At 49.1% G+C, this 25,298-nt stretch overlaps 1 protein-coding gene across 1 annotated transcript in view; it reads right to left on the bottom strand.

Annotated features, from left to right (window-relative positions):
* Nucleotides 1-25,298, bottom strand: part of EPB41L4B (erythrocyte membrane protein band 4.1 like 4B) — a 156,433-nt gene that overhangs the window by 100,533 nt on the left and 30,602 nt on the right. The window contains 1 exon segment of the mRNA XM_019796710.2: nt 25,130-25,297. Within this exon segment, the coding sequence (XP_019652269.2) occupies nt 25,130-25,297 (168 nt within the window).

Raw genomic sequence — 25,298 nt, forward strand, 5'->3', positions numbered from 1 at the left:
CTATCTTCCATCAAAAGACAAGCAAGTACACGGGGAGCTCAAAATGTCTCAGGTGGCAAGTAGCTAAGGTTTTAGTTTGTGTTTGTGTGTGTGTGTGTGTGTTGTAAAGATTTTATTTATTTATTTGAGAGACAGCGAGGGAGAGCAGGGGGAGGGGCAGAGGGAGAGGGAGAAGCTCAAGCAAACTCTGAGCTGGGCATGGAGCTTAACATGGGGCTCTATCTCACGACCCTAAGATCATGGTCTGAGCCAAAACCAAGAGTCGGACACTCAACTGACTGAGCCACCCAGGAGCCCCAGTGTGTTTTTATTTTGTTTTGTTTTTTAACTGTGGTGCTTACAACCATGGCGGCAATATCTTTCTTCTTATCTCTTCTTTTTCTTTTAAGATCTTTGTTCATTTCCCTTGCATCTGGAAGAACCTGGCATTGCTTCAGCCGAATAGAATATGGTGTTAGTAATGTTTTGTCATTTCCAAAGTGAGGTGACCATTTTCTTGGGATGCTTCTCTACGGGTAGAGACAGCCATCAAGTAAAAAGTTCAACTACGCTGAGACTGTCAGCCTGAAGAGGCCATGGGCAGGTGTTCCAGTCAACTGTCTTAGCTGAGTCCAGCCTTCTAGACATCCCTGCCAAAGCACCAAACAGAGGAGCACAGTCGTCTTCGGCCCTCCACACCAGCCCATCTTCCAAAGGAATATTCCTGGTGACCCTGGTCAATGCCATGAGCAGCAGAACCATCTCCCAGCTGAGCCCCCCTCATATTCTTGACCGAGAGAATACTGGCTGTCGTTTTAAGTCACTAAGCCTAAGTGGAGGAGTTTGTTATGCAACAATAGATAACCAGAAAGAAAGCCATACGTATACACAGATAGAGCAGGTGTTCGTGGCATATGTATGTATACATAAAAGCTTTGTGTAACTTTAAAAAATGTTTCTTTGGAAATCCCTACACTGCGATGCTAACTTAGGGTATCACCTGCTTGGAGATAAGGAAGTAGAATAATAAACATACTCATTCTAGGGAAAAAAGGACTAAACAAATCAAAAAACTACTGTTTAAAGGCCACTAATTCTCCTTAGGAGAAACATTAAAATCGAGGGTTGGAATATCTGAGCTGTCTTACTCTACACACACCAACTATGTATTAAGAACTCACTAAACTGCGCCAAAAAGAAGGGAGGGGACTGTTACTGATGAAAAGAGACTTAAGAGACATTATTTACTAAATGCGATGTGTGGTCTGTAGTGGGCTCCTGATTCAAACAAGCCAACTGTAGAAAGGTTTTTAAGATGACTGGGGAAAACCGAACAAGGACTTGGTGGCACATGACATTAAGGAACCACCGTTCACTCTGTGGAGTAGGACAATGGTATTATGGATACACACATACATGTGCAGAGACCCCCACTCAGGTGTAACAGATTAGATGTTAAGTTGCCTGGGAGTTGCTTTCAAATAATCAGAAGGGGGAATGAAGCATGAGAGACTATGGACTCTGGGAAACAAACTGAGGGCTTCAGAGGGGAGGGGGGTGGGGGAATGGGATAGGCTGGTGATGGGTAGTAAGGAGGGCATGTATTGCGTGGTGCACTGGGTGTTATACACAACTAATGAATCATCGAACTTTGCATCAAAAACCAGGGATGTACTGTATGGTGACTAACATAATATAATAAAAAAACATTTAAAAAAATTTAAAAAATACTCCAGAAAAACAATTAATAAATGGGTTGTGTACGTGAGAGTTTCATCATACTATGCTCTCGGCTTTGTGTCCTTGAAAAGTTCCACGATAACTTAAAGCTCACAGACTGCAAAGGAGTTAGGGGATGGAGGCTGTCAACACCGTCTGGCCTGAGCCCTGCCTCTGAGCATCCAAGCCAGTGGCTGGGACCAGTCTATGTCCTCAGCGAGGGCGAAGGTGCTGCAGGATACAAAAAGCTGTCAACAACTCCAAGCCGTCAACAACTGATTTTCTTCCACGACCCTAAAACAAAATCCAGTATACGGACTTCTGTCGGGGTCCAACTCAGTACCCACCTGTGGCTCTTAGGTCCCATTTCATCCGTGCCCCCAGCCCTTGGTGCAGCTTATAAAGGGGCTGCGCGACTGTATTCTGGGCCCAACTTCACAGACGCAAACAATGTACTTTTATAGCAAGAAAGTATGTGCAGCAACAAAAGCTAAATCTTTTAAGCTTTGGACACCAAAGTTAAACGTTCTACCCTATCTAATTTTGTGGAATCAATGATTTTATCCCTTAGAACATTTCTGAGGGACACAGGATTGGTTTTTAACCTTGAACTTAAAAAACGCCATCATCTGTGACCAAGCAGAGTAAAAACATTTGATATGGAACAGAACACGCTCCCTGGTGGGCATCCTTAGATAGCCACGGTGAGCAGGCCTTGGTTAAGGAGCCCTACTCAACATCCAAGTTACCAAGTAAGAACATAGGAATGTTCTAGAAATCAGCGCATTCAAGTCCCTCATTTTACAGGTGGGTAAAACAAGGCCAGAGGCAGGTCACGCTGCCAGGCAGCCAATGCAAAGCCAGGAAAAGAACATGAGCCTTCTGATCCTGGGACCAATACAATTGTCTTTTTTTGGTCCATCTTGAGACAACTGCATTATGGATGTTATCTCAACAGGAAAAAGAACAGGCAAGCCTCAAGTTTCTGAAAGGTTAAGAACCAAATATGCAATACTGAAAAACCAGAAATCTCAGTGTTAAAAACTCCATAACTATAAAAAGTGCTTGGTTTAGGGAAATATTTTTGGATTTTTTAAATGGTGGTTCAGGGAAAAAAAAAAACCCACAGGAGAAAGGAAAAAGAAAATGAAATAAATTTGTGCCTGACTAAACAGTAACACACAATTAAAATGATGGATGTCTTTGTGCCAGAGGTTGAGTTTGAAACAAGCTGCTGGAAGAAGGGCAGCCCTGAAAATAAATTGCCAAATTACTTTTTGCAGCCAGATTGCAGATTCCCCCGCCATGCAATTCTGAAAGCAAATAACCCCACATAAATAAATATGCAACAAATTCCCAGGGAAACCAGCCAAGAAACATGAAGAGAACTAACTTTGGGTGGAAGACTGCCCCCATCCATCCTGCGATTTAGAAGTGCAACTCAAATTTACAAAATAAGGCAGGTCAATGCCATCTCACACGCGAAGCTTCCCTGAACTCCCCAGTCTCGTCATGACTGTTCCCCTCCTCTCTGGAGAGCCCTCCAGAGGCTTCTGGATGTCACAGCCCACCCTGTGATGCAGCGGCTGAAGGCAGGGACTCTAGGGTCAGCATGCCGGGGTGGGGGGGCGGGGGGGGGCTGGGTCCCAGCTCTGTTACTCCACTCAGGCTGAGTTTGGGGTCAGGGAATTTCTTACCTGCTCAGGATGTTTAAGAACGAAATGAAATGAAATGAGTTTAACGGGGCTTGGCCCCAGGGTGAGCCCGTCGGACACCCCCGGCGATGGAGGTGGCCTCTTTCTTCCTAGCACGCCCGTTCACAGAAGGTCACGAGCTTTACGGAGATTAAGTAACAGGGGAGTACGTCATGGGCTGAATTGTGTCCCCCCCACTTTCATGCATTGAAGCCCTAACCCCCAGCACCTCAGAATAGGGCTGTAGTTGAAGACGGAACTCAGTTCCAGTGAGTTCATTAGGGTGGTAATGAACTGATCTGACTGGTATCCTTGGAGAGAGAAAGAGAGAGATGAGGTCACACACAGAGATATCGGGGATGCCCGCGCCAGGGGCAAAAATGCACGCAGACAGGGGAGAAGCAGCAAGGGGCCCGCCGGCTACAAGCCCAGGAGAGAGGGAGGCCTCCGGGGAAACCAGCTGTGCCAGCCCCTAGATCTCGGACTTGCGGAACCAGAGAAGATACATGTCTGCTGTGTAAGCCGCTCGGTCCGTGGTATCCTGTTACGGCGGCCTGAGCTAACACGGGGAGGCGCACGGTTGCAAGTTAGACCCAGGCTGGGATCTGGGCTCCGCCATTCACAACCGGCACGAGCCCAGCTAAGCCCCCTAGCCTTCTGGGTCTGTTTCCCGCCTGTACAATAGAGACGACACAGCCCCTGGTGATGTGAGGAGAAGATGAAAACATGCAGCTGGCCTGGGCAGAGCCGGGGCCGTGCCCAGGACCTCAGAGTCTCAGCCCCAGGAACCTCCCGCCATACCCTCCAGGGAGCCAGAGCCTTCGCCGGCTGGCAGAGCTCGAGTCACAGAACAGTTGTGGCGCCCAGCTTCCTGGGGTCCCTCCCAGAGCTGGTATTCTATAAGCGCGGGCGGTGAACCCAACTAGCAAATTTGCCTACAGTTTAAAACTTTTAGGGATCACACCAATGGCTAAGGCACAGAATTTTCACGTTTTTTCACTTGGCTCCGTGTGCATGTACAATTTTCAAAAAAGTTCACAAGTGGAAAAGCACGTAAGACTTTAAATCCTGTCTATGGTGCGCTTGGCAGTTAGAGACATAACAGTATAACTGAGGCACACCGTCCATGCATATGATGGAGGGGTATACAAATCAAGTTGTCTTTTTCTAGTGGGCCTTCGATTTTTCCTCTCTCTCTCTCTCCCTGGTGACTCAGGAGTCTTAAAAAAAAAAAAAAATCTCCTGCAAGAAGAAGACAGAGAATGACACATTCAGACGGAGGAAAGGAGGTGTGATGCTTGCAGCCTGTAGGTTTGGATTTGTAAGGATGGCATTAACAAGATGATTTCCCTGAGGTATGTGGTTTGTGGTTAGTGTGAACTATTTTAAGAACCTTGACTGTAAGTTCACCACCCGAAAAGTTAGCCTTACATATCCATTAACTAAGAAAAAAACTTTCCGATCACATATGTTGTTTTTTTTTTTTTTTTGAGACAACATGACCACGCACACACAATCCAGCAGGGGGAGGGGCAGAGGGAGAGGGAAGGGGAGAGAGAGAATCTCAAGCAGACTCCCCAGTGAGCACAGAGCCCGAAGGGGGGCTTGATCTCAGGGCCTTGAGATCAGAACCTGAGCCGAAATCAAGAGTCAGACACTTAACCGACGGCACCACCCAGGGGCCCCACCAATCACATATGTATTTTTGAAAGCAACAACGGAATACCAAGGAAGCAAGGGACAAGCACTAACTAGTATTATTGTGCAGTGTTACTTTAAAATAGAATACAAAAATAGGAAATTATTTACAGAACTCAACAGCTAGGTAACAAATAGAGTAACTTCTTTAACGGCTGTGGATTGGTCATAAGCCAACCCCCATTTTCCCCAGTTCAAGCAGAACTAATTCACCTGGAATGGCTTAACACACAAGATCCCAGCGCCTCGGGACTTCAAATCCATGTCAAAAGGTATTCCTACAAGACTGCCACTAAAGCAGCCATTGACCTCCACCGCCCGCCCCCCCACCAACCTGCAGCACGGAAATGCAACCCCCATACAAGCTACTCTGAAGCATTCCTGCTGGAAGTGCACAGAATGGGGAATGAGACCAGTGCACAGGCGGGGCCATGATGAATAGTGGGGGGCGGGGAGCATGGTGCAGTCACCACATAGTTCTAGCCAACTGCCACTCTGGGAATTCAGATCTCCCAATCTTTTTAAAAAAAGTCTACAAATTTGAATTTTTTATTGTGAAATGTGGTGATTTTGTGAAGCCTTGCATCGATCTCTAGTTTGCTTTTTAATTGAAGGGTGACATACACAGACAAACGTGCACAGGTCAAAAAATAGGATAGTACCGGACTCCCAGGAGGCCCCGTGTACCTCTTCCCAATTTCTACCCCTTTCTTCCATCCCACAGGTAGCACAGATTTGTTTTGCCTATTTCAAAGTTCACAGATGTGGAATCACAGAGCATGTACTGGTTTACAGCTGAACAGGAATGTAGGCACAGTGCCCCTCCAATTCACAGACCTTGCATCTCTGAACAAGGGCACACAGGTGGCACTTTACAACCCTAAGCTGAAGAGAAATGAGACCCAAGTAGATTTACAGCAGAGAATGACTTGGAATCACCGAATCACAGAGGCCCCAAAGAGTCAGAGAGTCAGAGATAAGACGCATCCCGGCATGGGTGGAGAGGGATGGTCAAAGTCCCATAGAAGGGGAGGGTCTGTTCCTGGATCAAAGGGATAGCAAAAGGACAGGGACAAAAAAATAGGGGTGGTGGCAGGTGCCAGTGGGAGAAAGCCAGAGTTCAAGATTCATGGCCACCCAGCAAGGCAGAAAGCAAGCAGACTGGAGAGAGCACAGCCAGGGCTGGCTGGGACCAACCCCAATGCCCAGAGATTCTGCATGCTCCCCAGGAGGCCAGACCTCTCTGGAAGGAGAATTCACTGGATTCTTGAAAGGAGGAGCCAACAAAGAATACCTGGTCCACTTTTTCTTCAGAAAACTTTTTATTATGGACAATGTCAAATAAATACAAAACAGAACAGCACAGTAAACACCTGCCACTCAGCTTTAATGATTATTGACATTCTGTATCCTCTTTATTCATTCCTCCCCACCACCCTCCATTAATTTTTTACACATCTTTTTCGGAAGGTGGTAATAAATTTACTTACCCTGAAGTGCACAAATCTGCGTGGTTTCATTTTGACCGGTGGAAACATCTGTGTAACCTCCCCCACCCTGGTACCATTCAGCACATTCCCGTCTCCCCATAAAGTTCCCACGCAATCCCAGCGGCCCTCTCCAGGCCCCCAGAAGCAACGGCTATTCTGATTTATTTTCTCCACGGACTTGCTTTGCCAGCTCTAGAACTGCATATATGTGGAATCATATGAGGGGGGTACTCTTTTGTGAAAGGTTTACTTCACTCAGCATAATGCAAGGGGATACAAAAAGAGGAGTTTAAGATTCAGTTTGGGCCAAACCATACAGACACGTCTTCATCACTTCTCATGCCATCGTATGGGGAGAGCTATAAGATAAACAATTGAGACTAAAAATAACCCACACTGGGATTCAGAGCCATGATTTTCAATGGATTCCTCAAGTCCTGCTTTCTTCCGAGTCCCATGAGCCAGATACACGTTTCTGCACATTTTAGCGACAACTCTCTCAGAGCTCTGACCCACGAGAGCTGACTTGCAGTTTGCTCTGCAAAGCAAGGTGTATCACTATGTTTTTCCTGTCTCCTGCCCTAACCCTTAAGCAAGAAAAATGGGAGGAAAGCATGGAAAAGCTGTAGAACTCTCAGCAAATGCAAAAGACACATTGTCTCACTAAACGGGCAGCTGCTTAAGAAAAAAGATGCATCTTTGACTCGGGTTTGTATCCACCCAGCCCCCTGGCTTGGCTGTGTATATACAGCAGGCACTCAATAAATGCCTGTCTCTTGATTATCTGCCCTTCCTAGAAAACGCCCACCCCACCCAGATGTGGACGGTAAAAGAGCAGAATGACCAAAAATTCAGGGTGCCTTCCTTTTATCATCTGTAAAAGAGCGGCAGGAATACCGGCCCCTATGCTCAGGGACACTGTGTGAGCTGAGAAATCCAGGTAAAGCAGCCAGCCCAGAGCGCAGCAGAGAACAAGCATCTAGAGATCTACAGACATCAGCACCTGTTCCTCTGCAGCCTCTTAGCTGGCCCTGTCAGATGTGAACTGCATTCCAACCCCTTACCAGACTCTTCCCCAGGAGCCTGATCTGCTGGCCCCTCACACTGGCTGCATGTAAAATACAACCAGTAGTGAATTCGGGTTCTGTGGTACCTTACAACTTATACCATTTGGAGGTCCTTTTAAAGAAAGAAAACACACACACACACAAAAATCTTGTATTTGCAAACTGTACAAAACCAAAGACCAAGCCGACACAGTACGAGGGCCCCTCTCTACTGCTTCTCCGCCCGCAGTATTCTCTATCTCCCCAACATGCCATGCACAAAACATGGGGGTCCCATCTCAGCTTCTCCATCAATTCCACTCCTAAATCCAGCCACCAAATCCACTGGATTCCAGGTCCTCAAGCTCCACTGTACCTGTGTCTCCTGTCCATGTCCAACATCACCCATTCAGACCCGCGATGTCGGTAACAGCCTCTTAGCCTGACCGTCTGCCTTCAATCACCCTGCGGAGCCAAACTCCATGTGTCCAGTGCTGTTGGTCTCCCTTCCCGTCTCCTCTGCTTCTCTTTTTCAGACACATCTCCCTCCTGCCCTCCTTGGTGAGGCCATCTGTCACACTGTTCTTCCACTTGGACTGCCAATCCTCCACCGCCCGATGTCAAAGCAACCCAACAGTCACCTCCCCCGAAGCCATCCCCGGTGGAAATCCACCTCTACTTCCAAGGAACTCCTACACGATTTCACCTGTCCAGGCATGACGGTGCCCAATCATTCTGCCCGGTATTATGGTTATCCTAGAAGCACAGTGAGGTGGCAGAGAGCTCCAGAGAGTCAAGAGAACAAATGTACCTTTCTGGGTTTGTCTACCCCCTCGGCCAAACAGGAATGAGAACACCTGCTCTGCTGGCCTGCAAGTTTTAAATGAGATGAAGCCCGGGAACACACATGACGTTCCAACATTCTCAGCAGGGCTCAGAACCTGTGGCCAACCTCAGCCCTATCACGAGCCGTAAGTTCCCCGTAATATGTCTTCTCATACCACAGCCATTGTGGATTCTTCTATACCAGCGTGCAGGTGCTCTCTTGGCTGCAAAGATAAGATTTCTCCCTCCCATGACAAAGATCATATCTCTCCAAGCCTTTTTTCACATAAAAGAGGCAGTACAGTGTAAAGATTGAGAACGAGTTTTATCAGAATTTTTACAGTATACATAGTACAATCACATTTTTGTTGAAAAGAACTTTTTTGCCAACCCTTAGAAGTGACAGGGATATTCACAAAGTGTTACCGTGGTACTCTCTTAGTAGAGGTATTTTATGATTTGTATTCTCTTTCTTTTATCAGTAATCCCTAAAAATTCTAAACTAAACAAATATTCCTTTTATTTTTAAAGAGTGCAGGGGCGCCTGGGTGGCTCAGTCGGTTAAGCATCTGCCTTCAGCTCAGGTCATGATCCCAGGGTCTCCTGGGCTCCCTGGGAGCCTGCTTCTCCCTCCATCCTCCCTCCACTCATTCTCTCTCTCTCTCTCAAATAAATAAAACATTTATAAAAAAAAAAAAAGAATAAAAAAAATTAAAAAGTGCAGAACTTGTATAACAAGGTAGCATTACTTTTTAATAAAACTAACAGTTTCTCATTTTTTCCCTTTTCTTCTTCCTATTCAAGCAACTAGGCTGTTCCGATCTCATTACCTTCAGGAAAGGTATGTTATAACCAGAAACTGAAAATTAGGATTAAAAAAAAAAAAGATGAAGAGCCTGGATGCTGGAGCCAGACTTCCTGGGTGCACCCCATTCTAGTGGCAAGACCCTTGAGATGGGATGTGACTGCTCTGCCCTTGTTCCCTTGTCTGTATAACAGGGCAACAGTCACCCTGTAAAGGTTTTGTGAGAATTGACTAAGCATACCGGAAGCATTCGGATCTGTGTCTAGCACACAGGACACACTAGTTTCATAAGAAATCTTTTAGGTGCGATCCCTTTTACTTTTTAGTTCTTGAGACTTGGTCCTCAACGTTTCAGTGATCCTGGAATACCAGTTGGCTTCTGTTGCTAGATACACAGTCCTCAGATAGACCCGACCTCCGACATTTGTGAAAAATCTGTAACAAAACTGACCCACTCCAATTAAACCAAGAACTGGAACTGGAGAATCCACCTGGGCAATTCTGTTCTGCAGTCTCCTGAGGGGTTCCTCTCATGGTTTCTGCTCCTGGAGCTGCATTATATGTTCTCCTAATGCTGCAGATTCTCTCCGATGTTGCATTTTTGCCCTTCAATTTCTACTTCACACGTTGTTTACACTTCTCATCTCTCAAGGTCAAGGTCAACAGCAGGCAGAGCAGACACCAGCAGGACAAGGAAGAGGCCAAGAGCACTTATGTGCTGTGTGTGCTCTAGCATGTTGCTCAACCTCTCTGTGCCTCAATCTCCTCATCTGCATAGTGAGGATGCTCATAGGAAGTATCTAGACAGTTGTGAGGAGTCAATGAGTTAAGCCATGTAAAGTGCTTCCATTAATGTTAATGGTCAATGTTCTCTGGAAACATTACGCTAAGTGAAAGAAGCCAGACACAAGAGGCCAAATATTCTGTATGATTCTGTTTATATGAAATAGCCACAGCTGGCAAATCCATAGAGACAGAAAACAGATTAGTGGTCGCCAGGGGCTGGGAGGAGGGGAGAATGGAGAATGACTGCCTAGCGGGTACAGGGTTTCCTTGTGAGGTCATGACAATGTTCTGGAGCTAGGCAGTGATGACGATGACATAACGCCGTGAGTGTACTAAACGTCACTAATGATCAATTTTTTATGTGTATTTTACCAAAAGAAAATCATTTGCCAAAAAAAAAAAAGTCAATAATGTTTCCTATTACTCGAATTACTCCGCGCACAACTACTCTAGCGGGAAACGTACCAGCTCCCCTGCAAGGCAGAAGTGGCCCACGGGCTCTCAGGCAGGAGAGGGCAGGTGAGAAGTCGAGCCTGGGGAGTGGAGGTGGGGGCTGCCAGAGGACCAGCAGGGTGGCCGCCGGGGGGCACACCTGCGGGAAAGCGGACGTAGAGCCTGAGAAGGATTTCAGGTCTGGTTCCGACATTTACTAGCTGTGGGATGGACAAACATCGTCCTGCCGAGCTTTCTGTAAAGGTGGGATGCCCATCAGTTTCTCGAAAAGGTGCCATCGGGATTAAATGTGGCACCAAACCTAAAACACCACATGAACCTAAGGGGTGTGATGCCATGGGACGCTGCTTCTCAAACTTGGCTGCACGATGGAACCCCCTCAGGGGTCTAAAAAAACCCCGTAACGACCGGGCCTCTCTGGCGGTAGCAGCCCGGCATGCAGCCCAGCAAAGCCAGGGGGCAAAGCAATGATGTGCTGAAGGCTGGGACACGTTCCGCAGATGAAGAGGCCTGAAAACCTGGGGCGGGGCAGGGGGGGCAGTCCTAAAACCTTGAGGTTGTTCCCATGCTGACCAGGGCTCCCACGGCAAGACTAAAGGTGTTCATTCTCCTTTTTTAAGAGGGCCGGAAGGTGTGCAATGCACCCCCATGGAGCTTCTAAGAAGGACCCACATTTTAACCACTTCATATTCCTCGCACCGGGCCTCGAGCACGTTAGATGATCTCGATTCGGTGTTGTTGTTTTTCGTGAAGAAGTGACATAAATGAAGTAACACAGGTCTTGTCAGTCAACACACTGTAGCTCTCCAGACAGCTCACATATGTGGAAGAGCTCAATCCCTAAAGTGAGTTAGTAAGATAAATGGCGTGTTCCAGTCAAGTACACACAATTCTGTTTCTTTTAGAAGATAGCATGCAATTATTGCATTTTTCTTCAGGGGTCTCAGAGGAACGACCCACCGCAGCTTTTAGAACAAAGCTAGTAACTTTTGGACTTCAAAGCAAAATAAACCCCACAGAGAATACTGACGGTGTATCCTGAACCAGGACTCCCGACCTTGGACGCCCCACTCCCCCGTTACACTATCCCGCCATCCGGACCTCCTGGTCTCAGCTTTCACCCTTGGGAGTCCCATGGGCTCTGCCGCGGCCGGCTCGCAGGCATGCGCGGGGGCGGTTCCAAGTCAGTCTGAGCCCCTCCCTGGACTCTGACCGGCCACCCTCACTGCCGTCCCCGCAGCACTGACGTCACTCAATACACACCACCACCGACTGAGTAGGTGGCTTGGGCCTCGGGTCTCAGATCCCGGCAAACGGGAGCAATAAAAGGACTACGGCCAGTGACATGCTTCGTACCAGGCTGCCAGAATGCTCCGCGGGTTAATAACTAACCCTCATAAGCCTTTTACAGTGTACTGGGTCTTTCCTGGCTGAAGCCCACGTTCATTTCATGGCCAGGCCACAGGGCAGGCAGTGTTTCTGCTGGGCCCGGGGAGAACCGGGGCTGGCCTGCGGAAGAGGTAGGGGAGTCCCAGAGAGGCAAAGAGGCTTGCTGACTGTCAGTTGGCCACGGAGAGCAGGAGCAGCCAGGAGGGCTGCGCGCAGGCAACCGCTCTTATTACACACTAATTACTGCTCATTTGCCACAGGTGAGCAGCGGCTGGCTGCACGCAGCAGCAGTGAGCGCTCCAACGCAGAAAGGATAGATCTGCCATCCCAGAATGAGGCTCTGGGCCTTGTGGCCGCCAAGAGCTCCTTTGGGGGTATAACCCAGTGGTTCCTGCTACGCTACCATCTGCCCTGTCTCCCTTCTCTCTGAAGAGTTTCTTGATTCTGCTCCCTAAATAGTCTGCTGGCACCTCCAGCCAGGAGACATGGAAAGGGCTCACTGGGGGCCTCCCAGAAAATGTAATGGAACCAAAATAGGAGTGAGCTAGAAAAAGAAAGAATCCAAGGTCAAGGGAGGGATTCAAAACCAATGTCAAGGAGAGGCACCTGGGTGGCTCAGTCAGTTAAGCAGGGTCGAATACTCTGGTTTTTGGGTTAGGTCATGATCTCAGGGTCATGAAATTGAGACTGGACTCTCTCTCTCTCCCCCTCTCCCCCTCCCCACCCCCCTCCTCAAAAAAAAAAAAAGTCAAGGAGCTAATGAAGAAACAGGAGTTAGAGAAGAAAATGAAAAGACATTCTTTCGTCAAATCTACTGAAAACTTTCCGGAGATGAGGAATTTGGACCTTTTCAAAGAAGCAACATCTGATGAAAAACAGGGGATGCTTGGGCTCACTGGCAGGGCTTGAGCAGGGAGCAGGAATCTCAAATGGATTATTTCAAGCCTCAGTGCCTTTGCATATGCTGACCTGCCCACCAGGAAGTCTGTTCTCCCATTTGTCTTCAGAGCCCAACTTTTTCTCTGAGATTTTGTAGTTGCCTATTTCTCCCACTCAGTCCCCCTACCTTGGACCTTTCTTTCAGCTTATTTAAAATTCTCTATGACACTCTTCACACCAGGTGTAATAACTTGTCTCCACCCAAGCTTCTTGAGGGCAAGGAGCCTGTCTTACTGTTCTGTGTGCCCGGAATCAGATGCTTCAAATAACTGCAGTTCCCTGTACCGAGTGCACCTCAGGGTAACCAAATGCTGAGGATGCCATCAACAAAATCCAGGAAGTGAGAAACTATTATAGGTCAAACCAGCAAATACATGACCCCAAAAAGGCGGGGGGGGGGTGCGGAATTCTAGATTAAGAGCTTTAAAACTGTTGGGGAAGGAAAATGGGGAGATGTCAGTCAAAGAACACAAACTTCCACTTAGAAGATGAACAAGTTCTGGGGATCTCATATACAGCAATGGTGACTACAGTTAATTATAATGTACAATATACTGGAAACTTGCTAAAACAATGGATCTCAGAAATTTACTAAGATACACATGACTATAACTGCTGAGGCAACAGACATGTTCAATAGCTGGATGTACAGTAACAGTTTTAATAATTTATACCTCTATCAAATCACCAAGCTTTACACTCCAAATGTATAGGATTTTTATTTGTCAATTATACCTCAATAAGCTAGGGAAAAATATTTTTAAAAAAATTTTAAAAACCTTTAGATAAAATATCGACCAAATGCAATGAAAGGACCTTGCTGATAATCAAGCAGGAAAATCTGAACACTGACTAAATATCTTCCGATACCAAACATTTTTTAGGTGTTTTACCAGTACAGTGGATCTAGTTACAAACACATAGCCCTTGTCTTTTAGAGATGTGTGTTGAAGTACAAGTTCGAAATGACATGTTTGGAGTGTGTTGCACTGGGTGTTATATGCAAGTAATCAAAAATGGAACATTGCATCAAGAACTGGGGATGTACTGTATGGTGACTAATATAACAAAATAAATATTACTTAAAAAAAAAAAAGAGAGAGAGAGAACCAAGCCTGAAAAAAAAAAAATCCCTGGGAAAGGGGGCACCTGGGAGGCTCAGTTGGTGAAGCATCTGCCTTCAGCTCAGGTCATGATCCCAGGGTCCTGGGATCAAGTCCTGCAGAGTCCTGCATCGGGCTACCAGCTCAGCAGGGAGCCTGCTTCTTCCTCTCCCTTTGCCACTCCCCCTGCTTGTGCATTCTGTTAAATAAATAAAATCTTTCCAAAATAATCACTGGGAAGGGACGGGGTGAGGATACAGATGGAACAAGAGAGGCCACATTGATAGGTGATGAAGCTTGATGATGGGTACTTGGGGTCCATTATGTGGTGTGTACATGGGGTTCTCTCTACTTTTGAATATGCTTAGAAATTTCAATAAAAACTGGAAAAAAAAGTAGGCAGAATTTTAGTGCAATCTATAGACCCTACAATTCCTCACTAAGAACCACTGGCGGCAACTGACTCCAAAATCCATGCACAGCAAAACTGAAGTCAAAACAATGAACCCCACTTAATAAGGAAAGGCCTGCATGGGAGACACCGACAGAAGCGTTCTCTCTTATTCCATGAGGTTACCTCAGAAAAAGAAGGCGCAATCTCATACAGACTAGCAGGGAAAGAGCAGAACACAACAGGAAAAACGGGAAAACTGAAAAAACAGGCAAAAATCACAAAACGAAGCCTTCCAGGAGGAAATATGGTTATGGTTCATAAACACATGCAGAGACACTCAACCTCATCATAACTGATGTGCGAAGACCACAATGAGTTTCCACAAACTCCCACTAGACTGGTAAAATAAAACAAAAAGCCGCACAATGCCAAGTGAGGAAGAATGGATTCACAGACGCTTTGATATGCTGCTGGGATTCTGGGAAAACAATTTCGCATGATCTTACAAGGCCCTGCCCACCGCCCTCCCAGCCAGGCCTCTCCTGAGCACATACCCAGGAGAGACGCTTGCTTGCACGGATGCACCCGGAGACCTGTTCCAGGAGGTTCAAAGCAGCATTTTTTCCTAACAGCCCCAAACTGGAAACATCCCGAATGTCCACCAGCAAAGCATCAATGTCAGTAGATTTGTGCAAAGGATTAATACTACAGAGTAATAGTGACTAGCCTGAGCTCATCGATATGGACAAATCTCATGAACACAATAGAGAAAAAATCCATTTATATAAAGTTTACAAACATGCAAAACTAACAATACATCATTTGGATAAAAATACAGATGCGGTAAACCTATAACATAGAAAAGGGAAGGCTGAGAGACGAATTTCAGGGGAGCAGAAGGATGAGAAGTGCAGTCAGGGTGAGCATGGAGGGCTTGAACAGCATCGGTGATGTCTTTGTATTTTTTGGTTTGTTTGCTTGTTTTTAAAGATTTTATTTACTTATTTGAGAGAGAGTGAGAGAGAGCGAGAGAGAGCACAAGCAGGGGGAGGAGCAGAGGGAGAGGGAGAAGCAGACTCCCCGCTGAGCGAAGGGGTGGGGGGAGCTCGATCCCAGGACCCTGGCATCATGACTTGAGCCGGGGGCAGATGCTTAACCAAGCATCCCAATGTCTTTGTTTTTAAGCTCGGTGGTGGGTACACAGATGTTCGTAGTATTATTTTTCTTTAAACTATTCCTGGCACACGCCTTTGCATTTATATTTTCATGACCAAAAAATGTAAAGACCGAGGACCTGCCCACACAGAGCAATTCAGACAGAAGTGTAAGAGGGAAAGCAAAGAGCAGATAACCCGGGAGGATGACCAGCACGAAGCAGACGGGTCTCAGGGCAGAGGGGCCAGAATGCCAAGAATGAAACCACCAGGGGAGTGCTGGGGACATCCGAGTCTCTGACAGCAGTGCCGCTAACAAACGGGCAGAACTGAGTTAGGAAGGCCCGGACCTGCACAAAAATCCATAACCTGGACAGCAGATAAACGAAATGTGCACTGGCCTAGTACTCGGCCTTAAAAAGGAAGGGCGTTCTGATGCACGCGACAGCACGCATGAACCTTGAAGATACTACGCTGTGAGAAGAGTCCGACACAAAGGGATAAATATTGCACGATGCCACTTATATAAGACAACGGGAGTAGTCAGACTCGTAGAGACAGAAAGGAGAAGGGTGGTAGCCAGGGGCTGTGGGGGGTGGGGTGGGGATGGAGAATTATCGTCTAATGGGTACGGAGTTTCAGTGTAGAAAGATGAAAACAACCTGGAGAGCTGCAGAGCCATGGGAATGCACGCCACGCCACTGAACTGTACACCTAGAAATGGTTAAAATGGTGAATTTTATGTTACTTACACTTTATCACAATAAAAACCCATAATTCAAAGGGGTTGCAACTGAGCAAGCATGGAGGCTGGCTAACGGAGAAGCACTATCACGCCCACCTCTACCTGCCTGCGCAGAGGTCAGGTACGATACGACGACAACCAAATCAAAAAGTAACGGGCGTAGAGGAGACACGACAGGGCTGAGGGACGCCAGCGCTGCAGGCACCTGCAGACCCAGGAGGTCCACATCCCCCCGGCTGGGCTGGTCGCAGGGACAGTCCTACTTTGGGGACCGAGCTCTGTGCTGAGAAACAAGGAAGCTCCAGAGGATCCCACAGGTGACACAGGACCCTGGGGACAGCATCTTCTAGTCCTCCGCTCCAACAAGGAAAGGCTGGGCACTCAGCCAGCTATGACTTTAGGGAAAAGAACCGGAGAAATGATGGTACCCAAGTGCCAAAGGTGCTGAAAGGCAAAGAGGTTCAGGAATGACGGGGTTTTATTGCATGGAATTCTGACTCGTCAAATCCCAAAGGAGTTTCCAGGGGCACACGTTTCAAACAGGGAGACAGAGTGTGCGCGGCACAGACTGGGGGAAGAGCACTGGAAAATGAGTCAGAAAGCCTAGATTCAAGTGTGACTCTACCACACTTATTAGCTGAGTGGCCCAAGGCCACATGCTCCCTGAGACCATGTGTAAACGGGATAATAATACCTTCCCACATGGTAGCAATTAGGGGAAGTGACACAGATTCTGCAAGCCTAGGGGGTAGGGTTGCCTAACAGAGAAGATACCAGGTGCTCTGCCTATCAACCGCCAACCCCAAGACAGGTAGAGACAGGTATTACTCACGTCACGCACTGCACACACATGCACACGCACACACACACACACACACACACACAGACTGCGGGGTGAATTTGATCTAGAATAATCACAGAAGAGGGCACCAAATGGATGAGGGCTTTGTCACGAAGGCCTGGATGGGAGACAAAAAAGATCTACACCATGTTCACGCAAAAGTATATGAGAGCACAAAGACCGAAGGAACCAGTTGCCATGCGGCAGGACGGGAATACGTAAAATGTTTTTCTGTATGAGAAGTTTAGTGTTGTTCTATTAAGCACTTTCTAAAAACGCAGCCTACTTCCGACCTCAGAGTTGAAAAATCATAGCCATCAAACCAGAATGCACTCTGGGAGAAACTGTATTCAATGAGTATGACTGAAAGATATAACTCGTGGGTGCCTGGCTGGCTCAGTGCGAGACTCTTGGTCTCTGGGTCATGAGTTCAAGCTCCACACTGGGGGTAGAGATTACTTAGATAAATATTTTTGAAAATAAAATAAAGATGTAAATCTGATTTCTGGAAATCCCAACTGGCCTTCAAAGGAGGCTCAGAGGTCTCTATCCACCTCAGGACCCCTGGGACAGTCTCAGAACCCACTCACCACCCTCCCCCCACCAATGCCTAGTCCTGCTGTCAGAGAGACTTTGCAGACCACAGATCTCTCCTGACAGGCTGGGCTTAAAGCTGGAGTCTACCTTTACTAGCTATGTGACGTGGGCAAGTTTTTTAACCTGTCTCCTGAGCTCCGATTCTCCCCTCTACAGATCAGGGATAACAGTGATAACACCATCAAAGTTTTTTTAAGAATTCAACGAGCCAATCCCTTAAGCGCTTAGCACAGACCAGGCACACAGCGGCAAATGCTCGGTAAGCCTCAGCTCTGATTAGCTCAAGGCACACACCTGCACTTTAAAGTTCCTCACTTGCTCAAGATTCAGAGACACAGCCAGAGCTCATAATCCTCCTCTACTTTGAGGAGCCCAGAGCCCAGGAAATGGGGTTTTCTGGCTCCGACCTCCATGCGTTTGCACCTGCTGCTTCCTCTGCCCCGACACCTTCTGACCAAATCTACAGCTGAACTCCTGTGCATCTTCTGGGACAACCTGATGTCACTCTGGGCGTCAAACCATCGCCAACACCACCCCACCGTTCAGCTGCTCACCCTCTGCACTCCTTCACGTGGAGCTACAGGTTATGTATTTACCCGGTTTCCCCTTCGAGATTAGAATTATCTCGGCCCTCGTGGATCCCTCCCCAGTGCTCAGTGCAGCGTACGCGCTCAACAAGCCCTTGCTGACTCAAGAAAACACGCTACGGGGAAACAAAAACATTTGGAAAACATTAAAAGTAAGCCACAAATTCAAATCAAGCGGGACTAGTGAGATAAATCCAGCTCTAGGGAGAAGCCGAAGAGGTTGCAGGAGGAGACTGGGGGGATTAGGGCAGAGGGGGCACACCTGGGAGGCTGCAAGTCTCCCCCATCTCTGCCAGATCTGCTGTGGCTGGCAATAGAGCATGCGCAGCCCTGGCAGGTGAGAGAACAGTGACCACCCTGAGGTTCAGAACACAAGCCCCCAGATGTGAGAGAATTCTGTGGCCACATCAGCAGGGCCTTTAACCTGCCCGAAAGCAGAGATGAAGGTGGGGAGAGGCTCCAAGGATGGGAAACTTGCGTCTCACTCAGGCAGGGGCCATGTAGGTGGACAGCTCAGATGGCCAACCAGCACCGGGGGCCCCCACCCCAGTTTAGGGTCCCTGGGAATGGAAGGGGGTGCCCAAGGGCCTCCACACCCGAGAGACACAAGCTCAGGGTCTGCGATCTCTATTTAATGGCGCTGAAGGGGTAGAAAGACTGTCAATCAACCCATGCAAATTCATAATTTTGAGTACATATTTACATCTAAATACAGAAAGAAAAAACTACAGATGGATATACACAATTTTAACAGTGGCTATCTCTGATGAAATTTTAGATGTTTCCACTTCTCTGGCTTCTCTATATTTATTTTCTAATCTTCCTGCTTTAAGCATGTTTTAATGCAAAATGAAAGTAGGAGCTGAAGGTACACACCCACCTGGAAAAAAAAGAAACCCAGCAAGATGAATCAGCAGTGGACCCTGCCTGCAGGCAGCTGTCACAGGCCAGAGAAGGAAACCGGAGTGCCCACAGAACCAGGTGCCCGCTGAAGGGACACTCCAGGCAGGGGGAGGCAGAGTGGAGGAGGCTGTGTGCAGGGACTCAGGCAGGGGACAAGGATGAACACCTGTTTTGAGGACAAATTGTGGGTGGAGGTTTTCTGTGGCTACTGAGTGGATTTTTTTTTTCTAAGTCCCTATGCAAGAATTTAAGGGAAAGTCATCCCCCCCAACGTGCGTGTGTGAGCGCGCGCGCACACACACACACACACACACACACACACACTGACCTTTTGCTATTTCAAAATTAAACAGACCTGTGCCTTCATCCCCAGCGGTGCACTAGGGACAGAATTCAATGAGATTATGCACGTGAAAGTGCTTAGCAAGTTAATATTTGTTCGGTCCTGGACCAGTGTAGGGTCATGTTACTGGCGCGGGAAACGCTGGGACACCCCCCTCCCCCGTATTAACACTAACAATCCAGCAAGTGTGATAGAGGTCACACCTGTATCCCACCTGGGAAGGGTGTTCACCATTCACCTCTCTTCCTCCCGACTCCCCCCGCCCCCAGTAACCCTCGTTTAAAACGAAGTTATTTTTAAAGATACACAAACTCATGACCCAGGTAGGGGCCCGAGGTTCCCTGTGGCCTCATTTACAGGCTGGGATTGGGTGGAGGTGGGGTCAGCACTGGAGGGCCAGCTGGAGGCAATACCTTCCCTCAGAGGCAGGAAAAAGCAAGCCACCCAGAGGCCCAGGATGAGGCAAGGTGTCCACGGAAGCCAGAATCTTGGGAGAGGGTGGAAATGAAGAGCTGCCTTCCCCTATTTTCTGGGGTATCTCCTATGGTCCCCATTTCTTCCCACAAACTCCCTGCCTCCACGCTAGACCCCACGAGGCCTCTGCCTCCCCCTCCCCCTACACTCAATGGACTTCCCCTGCCAACTGTTCTGGCACCCTGCCCACTCCTCCAGGCCAGGCCCTCATCAGCCCTCACCTGGGCCAGTGCAACGGCACAACTGCCCCGGCCTCACTCCGCTGTGACAAAACTGGGCTCCCTAAAGCTCAGGGGTGACACCGTCAACCCCCAGCTCACAGATGACCACCGCACTCCCATGCCTACAGCAGTTTTTAACACACAGCATGGTTGCCCTCCGCTCTCAGTTCCACAGCCGGTGCTTTTCACACGGTGTGAAGGGACCCCGTTCATCAGAATCACCCGGGATACTTGTTAGAAGTCCAGCTTCCTGAACCACTCAATCAGAAATTCTGGGACTTTTAACTGGAAAGAAAAAAAAAAATCCCAGATGCACTCGAGTACACCGCAGTTAGAGAACCCTTTTGCTGGAGTTTCCCATTATTCAGGGAAAATGTGTCCTACTACCAAAGGCCAGGAACATAGCCCATCCCCTTTCCATGGTCCTGTGTCAGGACTAGGGGGGTGGTCTTTCTACCACTGATCCTACACTCACCGCCAAAGGCTAGGCACTCGGGGTACCCATAGTGACCCATTCCAACTCTTCACTGAGTGACTAAAGAGAAGTCACTCTCCACGCACAGGCCTCAGTTTCCCGTATATACAAAGGATGGGGTCCTAGGGTCCTTTTCAACTCCAGAATAAGGCATATGATCTTACGTTCCATCACGTGCATTCCACTGTAGCAGGGATTCTAAAACTCTAAGAACTTGCATTTGAGGCAGGGGTGAGGGGGATGGGGGTGTCCTTTTCTCATCTGAAGTGAAACAGGGCGCCTGGGTGGCTCAGTCCCTTAAGCCTCTGCCTTCCCCTGAGTCATGCTGTCAGGTCCTGGGATCGGCCCCACATCTGGCTCCCTACTCAGTGAGTAGTCTTCTTCTCCCTCTCCCTCTGCCCTCCCCCCCCAGCTCCCTCTTTTTCTCTTTCAATAAATAAAATCTTAAAAAAAAATAAAGTGAAACTTTCAAAAAGCATTTCTCATACCCCATACGACTTCTGATGGCCACAAAAAGAGAGGTTTAGCCTTCCAGCCACAGCTTTTTTGGGTTTGTTTCTAACGTCCATTACTAGACATGCTTCCAAACCCTTTCCATAGGCCAGAGAGGAGGTGTGAGAGTGCGTAGAATTACAACCTACTGGCAACCCTTCAGTGGCCTGCCGTGTACTGAAGCTCTGCAGACCATTCGTCACATAATCCTCCCAACGTCCCCATTTGAAAGACCAGAAAATCGGTGTGCAGAGAGCCTGAGCGGCCCAAGCTGCAGAGCCAGCCGGCAAGACTCGAGCCTGGATCTTCGGAAGCTCTCCCTGCTTGCACGGTATGGCAGGGAGTCAATGCCGAGTTCCAGGTTCGGTGGGAGCCCCTGCGCCAGTCGCACTGCTCCAGGCCCACAAGGCGTGCCCTCCACGGCATGGCGGGAGTGCCACCCAGCCAGTCGCACACACATCCTCACAGCTTTCCACACAGAGCTGCTGGAAGACTGTGCACGCAGGGGAGGGGGAGACGGGGCTGAGCAACAGCCGCACGAGCAAAAGCGATGCCAGGGATTTAGTCAACAGAGAGCTAATATGAGTCAACAGCGGGCGCCGCTGCCAAGCACACTAATGGGATCTTCAGCTGCATTAATAGAAGGAGAGTGTCTCCGGTAGGCCGAGGGCGTCCTGCCCGTCGTCGGACCGGACCACACCTGAGGGCGGGGCGGGGCTGGGCTGCTCTCCGGAAAGGGAGGCAGCGCCTTCCAAAGCAGGGCCAGGTCTGCCGAAGAGGAGTGGCTCAGGGCGCCTCTCTGGTTTGTAGGGTGAGCCAGGGAGTCCCCCGGAAGCAGGGTTTATATATTTTAGGTTAGCCCGTTTTAGGCGGCATGTTATAGAGGGATTTTTTAAAAGACCCTTTTGTTCACATTTTATCAAAGGTTGAGGAACCACAGCAAAGGTTAAAAACAGGCGGACAAGCAGGCTCCAGGCCCAGTCACAGGATTGCTGAAGACGATTACAGTTGCTTCTTCCTTTATTATATATATAACCACGGGCCACCGGTTAGCCCGGGAGTGGACATGACACAGTAAGCATTCTAAAAATGCACACGGGACACGGATTTGAGATCCTACCACCTCAAGCGTCAAAGTCTCCAGCCCGCCCATCCCCCAGCATCCTGTCCGGGTGAGCCCCCCTCGCATCACTTAGCATCACTTAGAATAAAACGCCATATTTCTACCTGTGTTTCCTCCAGGCCACCTCTCGTTCACCTTTGTGTGCCGAGCACAGTGCATGGCACATGGAGACACCCAATAAACGCTGATGCAGTCGGAGCTGCCCCGGTATGGTCACACTGAAGATGCTGTTGGGGTCAAGTCAATTTCAGAACCTGCGACCAGATCAGGGCTAAGAAAATGGGTTATGACAATGCATCACCACTGCAAGTATGCAGAGCAAAGGAATGCTTGAAGCTAACACCACCAGAGGGTTTTAACTACAAAGGAGCCATAGTTAGCCTGGCAAGTGCACAGAGTGCCTGTGGAAGTGACAGGGGACAGATAATCCAGCTCAGAGGTATGGCAGCCAAAGGTAAATCCTGTCTGTGTGACAGGCAGCAATGCAACACCAGAGCCCAGGAAGCGGTAAAAATCCAGGAAAGCAGAAGAGGGGAACAATGACAGTGGGGCTAAATGCCAAACAGGAGCACATAAAAAAGTGAGCCCAGGGAAATGCGTCTTAGGAAGGAGCACACGTGCTACAAATTCATCTACACATTCACTGGGAGCTGGCCGCCTGGCACTAACCTCGTGCTCTGAGAATTAATTACAGGAACTAAAACTCTGATCTGGGGAGACTAGCATAGGAGACTGTGTGATGCAGTTCTGATACCTGATAAATCTTTGAATCGATGACCATGCTCACTAGTGATTTTTCTTGATCATTCCTCCCCGAGGGCTCACATGACAAAACCCTGCATTTTGTCTTTGGACAGAGTGGATATACATCTATGTGTGTGTGTGTGTGTGTGTGTGTGTCTGTATAAATAAAATTTGTTGTTCACTCTACCCCATCTTAAAGCATCAAGAAATCTGCCATCATAAGAAAACCTAGGGAAATCTTTTGTCAAGCAACCTTTTGTAAAGTGGAGAAAGCTTTCCCGATGTAAAAGATGTAAAATATCCTAAAAGATGTAAAATATCCCCCACCCCCACAATCGGTGAGGGCTCCGCCAGCCGTAAGAAGTCAGCATTCCACCCCCATCCCAACCTGTTCATTCGTGTACCTGTCTGGGTTTATCCACCACGCATGCACTTGACTCAGTTTGCATTTTTCACCTGAGAAACACCACTTAAGCCTGTCGCACAAACCTGACAGAAGCAATACATTTTATAAACGAATCATCCCTGGGGAACAGACAAGAAAAGCGTCAAGGAGCACTATCAAAGTTCTCAGGGAGAGCATTCCTCTCCCTGATCCGAGATGCAAAATACGCCACATCCTCTCCACACACCAGCTGCCCACCTCTCCAATCCTCCTGGCTCCTGGGGCCTCCCCTCCCAGCTGAAGAGGAGCTGGAGAGCCTCAGTCGTGGGGAGGAGTAACATTTTAATGCTATTTTAAAGACAACAGCTCTAAGCACAGGAACGCTGGCTCCTTTTCCATGAATAAAAAGGCCCCACAAGGGTATTATCATAACAAAATGATATTCTATGGAGAGCAGTAGGAGGCACAAAAATAAAATCGCCATAAATTGAAACTGTCTCAAAATTAAACCTAAGGCAGCATTAAAGTCCAGGCCAAGCAGGCTCTGATTTTCCCATCGAAAAGCCTTATAGGCTCCTAGTTCCCTCGAGAAGTCTAAAGAATTCCCCCCACCCGGGAAGGCCTACATGTTTCCTTTGGAAGTATGGGTATGTTCTTTTTTTCGCGTGAAACCCTCTCAATGATCTGTGACATTCATCTAAAAGCTCGATCGGCGCTGTGTCCTCAGTCACACCCAAAGATCCCCAAAGGCACCGTCTGCCGCAGCGCCGGGTGCCCAGTAGGCGCCCATTAATGTGCGCATTTGATTTGATCACATCTGGCCCCTTCGGGCTAGAAAGCTGGACGCCCTGGCGGCGACAACAGCGCCAGCCTAGTTCACTGCTGGAGGGGGGCGGAGTGCAACCACCTGTGGGCGGGTGGCCCCGCACCCGGCGCCGCCGCGCGGGGGTCCCTCGGCCAGCCCTTGCAAGATGCCGGAGGTGTGGGGGGGAGAAGTCCGGAGCCCCAGGCCCAGAGGGCGCCCCAGGGCCGACTCCCAGCGCCCAGCAAAGGGCTCTGCCAGTGCAAAGTTGGCCAGATCCAAGACAGTCGATTCTAGAGTTAGCTCCCAAGTCACCCAAACCCCTGCGAGGCTGAGAGCTGTAGGGGCTCTTTGGGATGAGGATGGGGTGGGGGCGGGCATCGAGAGGGGCGGGGAGGGAAATGGTCCCCAGATTCCCTCCCAAACTTGGGGCACCTGCTGGGCAGCAGGGGAGGGAGCTTCTCCTTCCTGCCATCTCGACAAGGCCTGGTGGCGACTTTGTGGGGCCAAGCAGGCCACCCCGTGGCAGCCCCGCATTGCTAACCCAGCACCAAGAAGACCCCCGCTGGAACCGGGGGGGGGGCGGAAGGGGAACACCGGTCACCCGCGCCAGGGGGGCGGGGACTCGGAAAGAGGGGACTGGGTGAGCGGGGGAGGGAGCGAAGCCCAAAGAACGAGGTGGGAGCCGGAGAAGGCGCGACCCAGCAACGCAATGTCCCAAGGAGGGGGCACGGGCCACAGAAGGGGTTCCAGAAGAGACCGGGACGGAGTGGCCCCAGAGGGAACCAGGGGTAGGGAGTGCTCGCAGGAGAAGGGGGAAGGGATTCTTCGGAAAGGTGCAAAAGGGGCACCCAGAGGAGAACACTGGGGGAGGGGAGCTGTCCCAAGGGGTGCCAGTGCCCCGGACCGGCCCAGTCACTCACCGGCAGGTCCACGCTCACTTCGGTCCCGTCGAGCAGGAAGACACGGCAGTACAGGGTGGCCTTGGCAGCGCCGGCGGCGGAGATGTGCACGGCCGCGCCGCCCGTGAGCAGGGGCCCGCCGCCGGCCGGGAACACGCTGCCCCCCGGCGCGGCGGGCAGCGTCGAGGAG

Source organism: Ailuropoda melanoleuca, chromosome 7 (assembly GCF_002007445.2).
Source record: "Ailuropoda melanoleuca isolate Jingjing chromosome 7, ASM200744v2, whole genome shotgun sequence".
NCBI classification, from domain to species: Eukaryota; Metazoa; Chordata; class Mammalia; order Carnivora; family Ursidae; genus Ailuropoda; species Ailuropoda melanoleuca.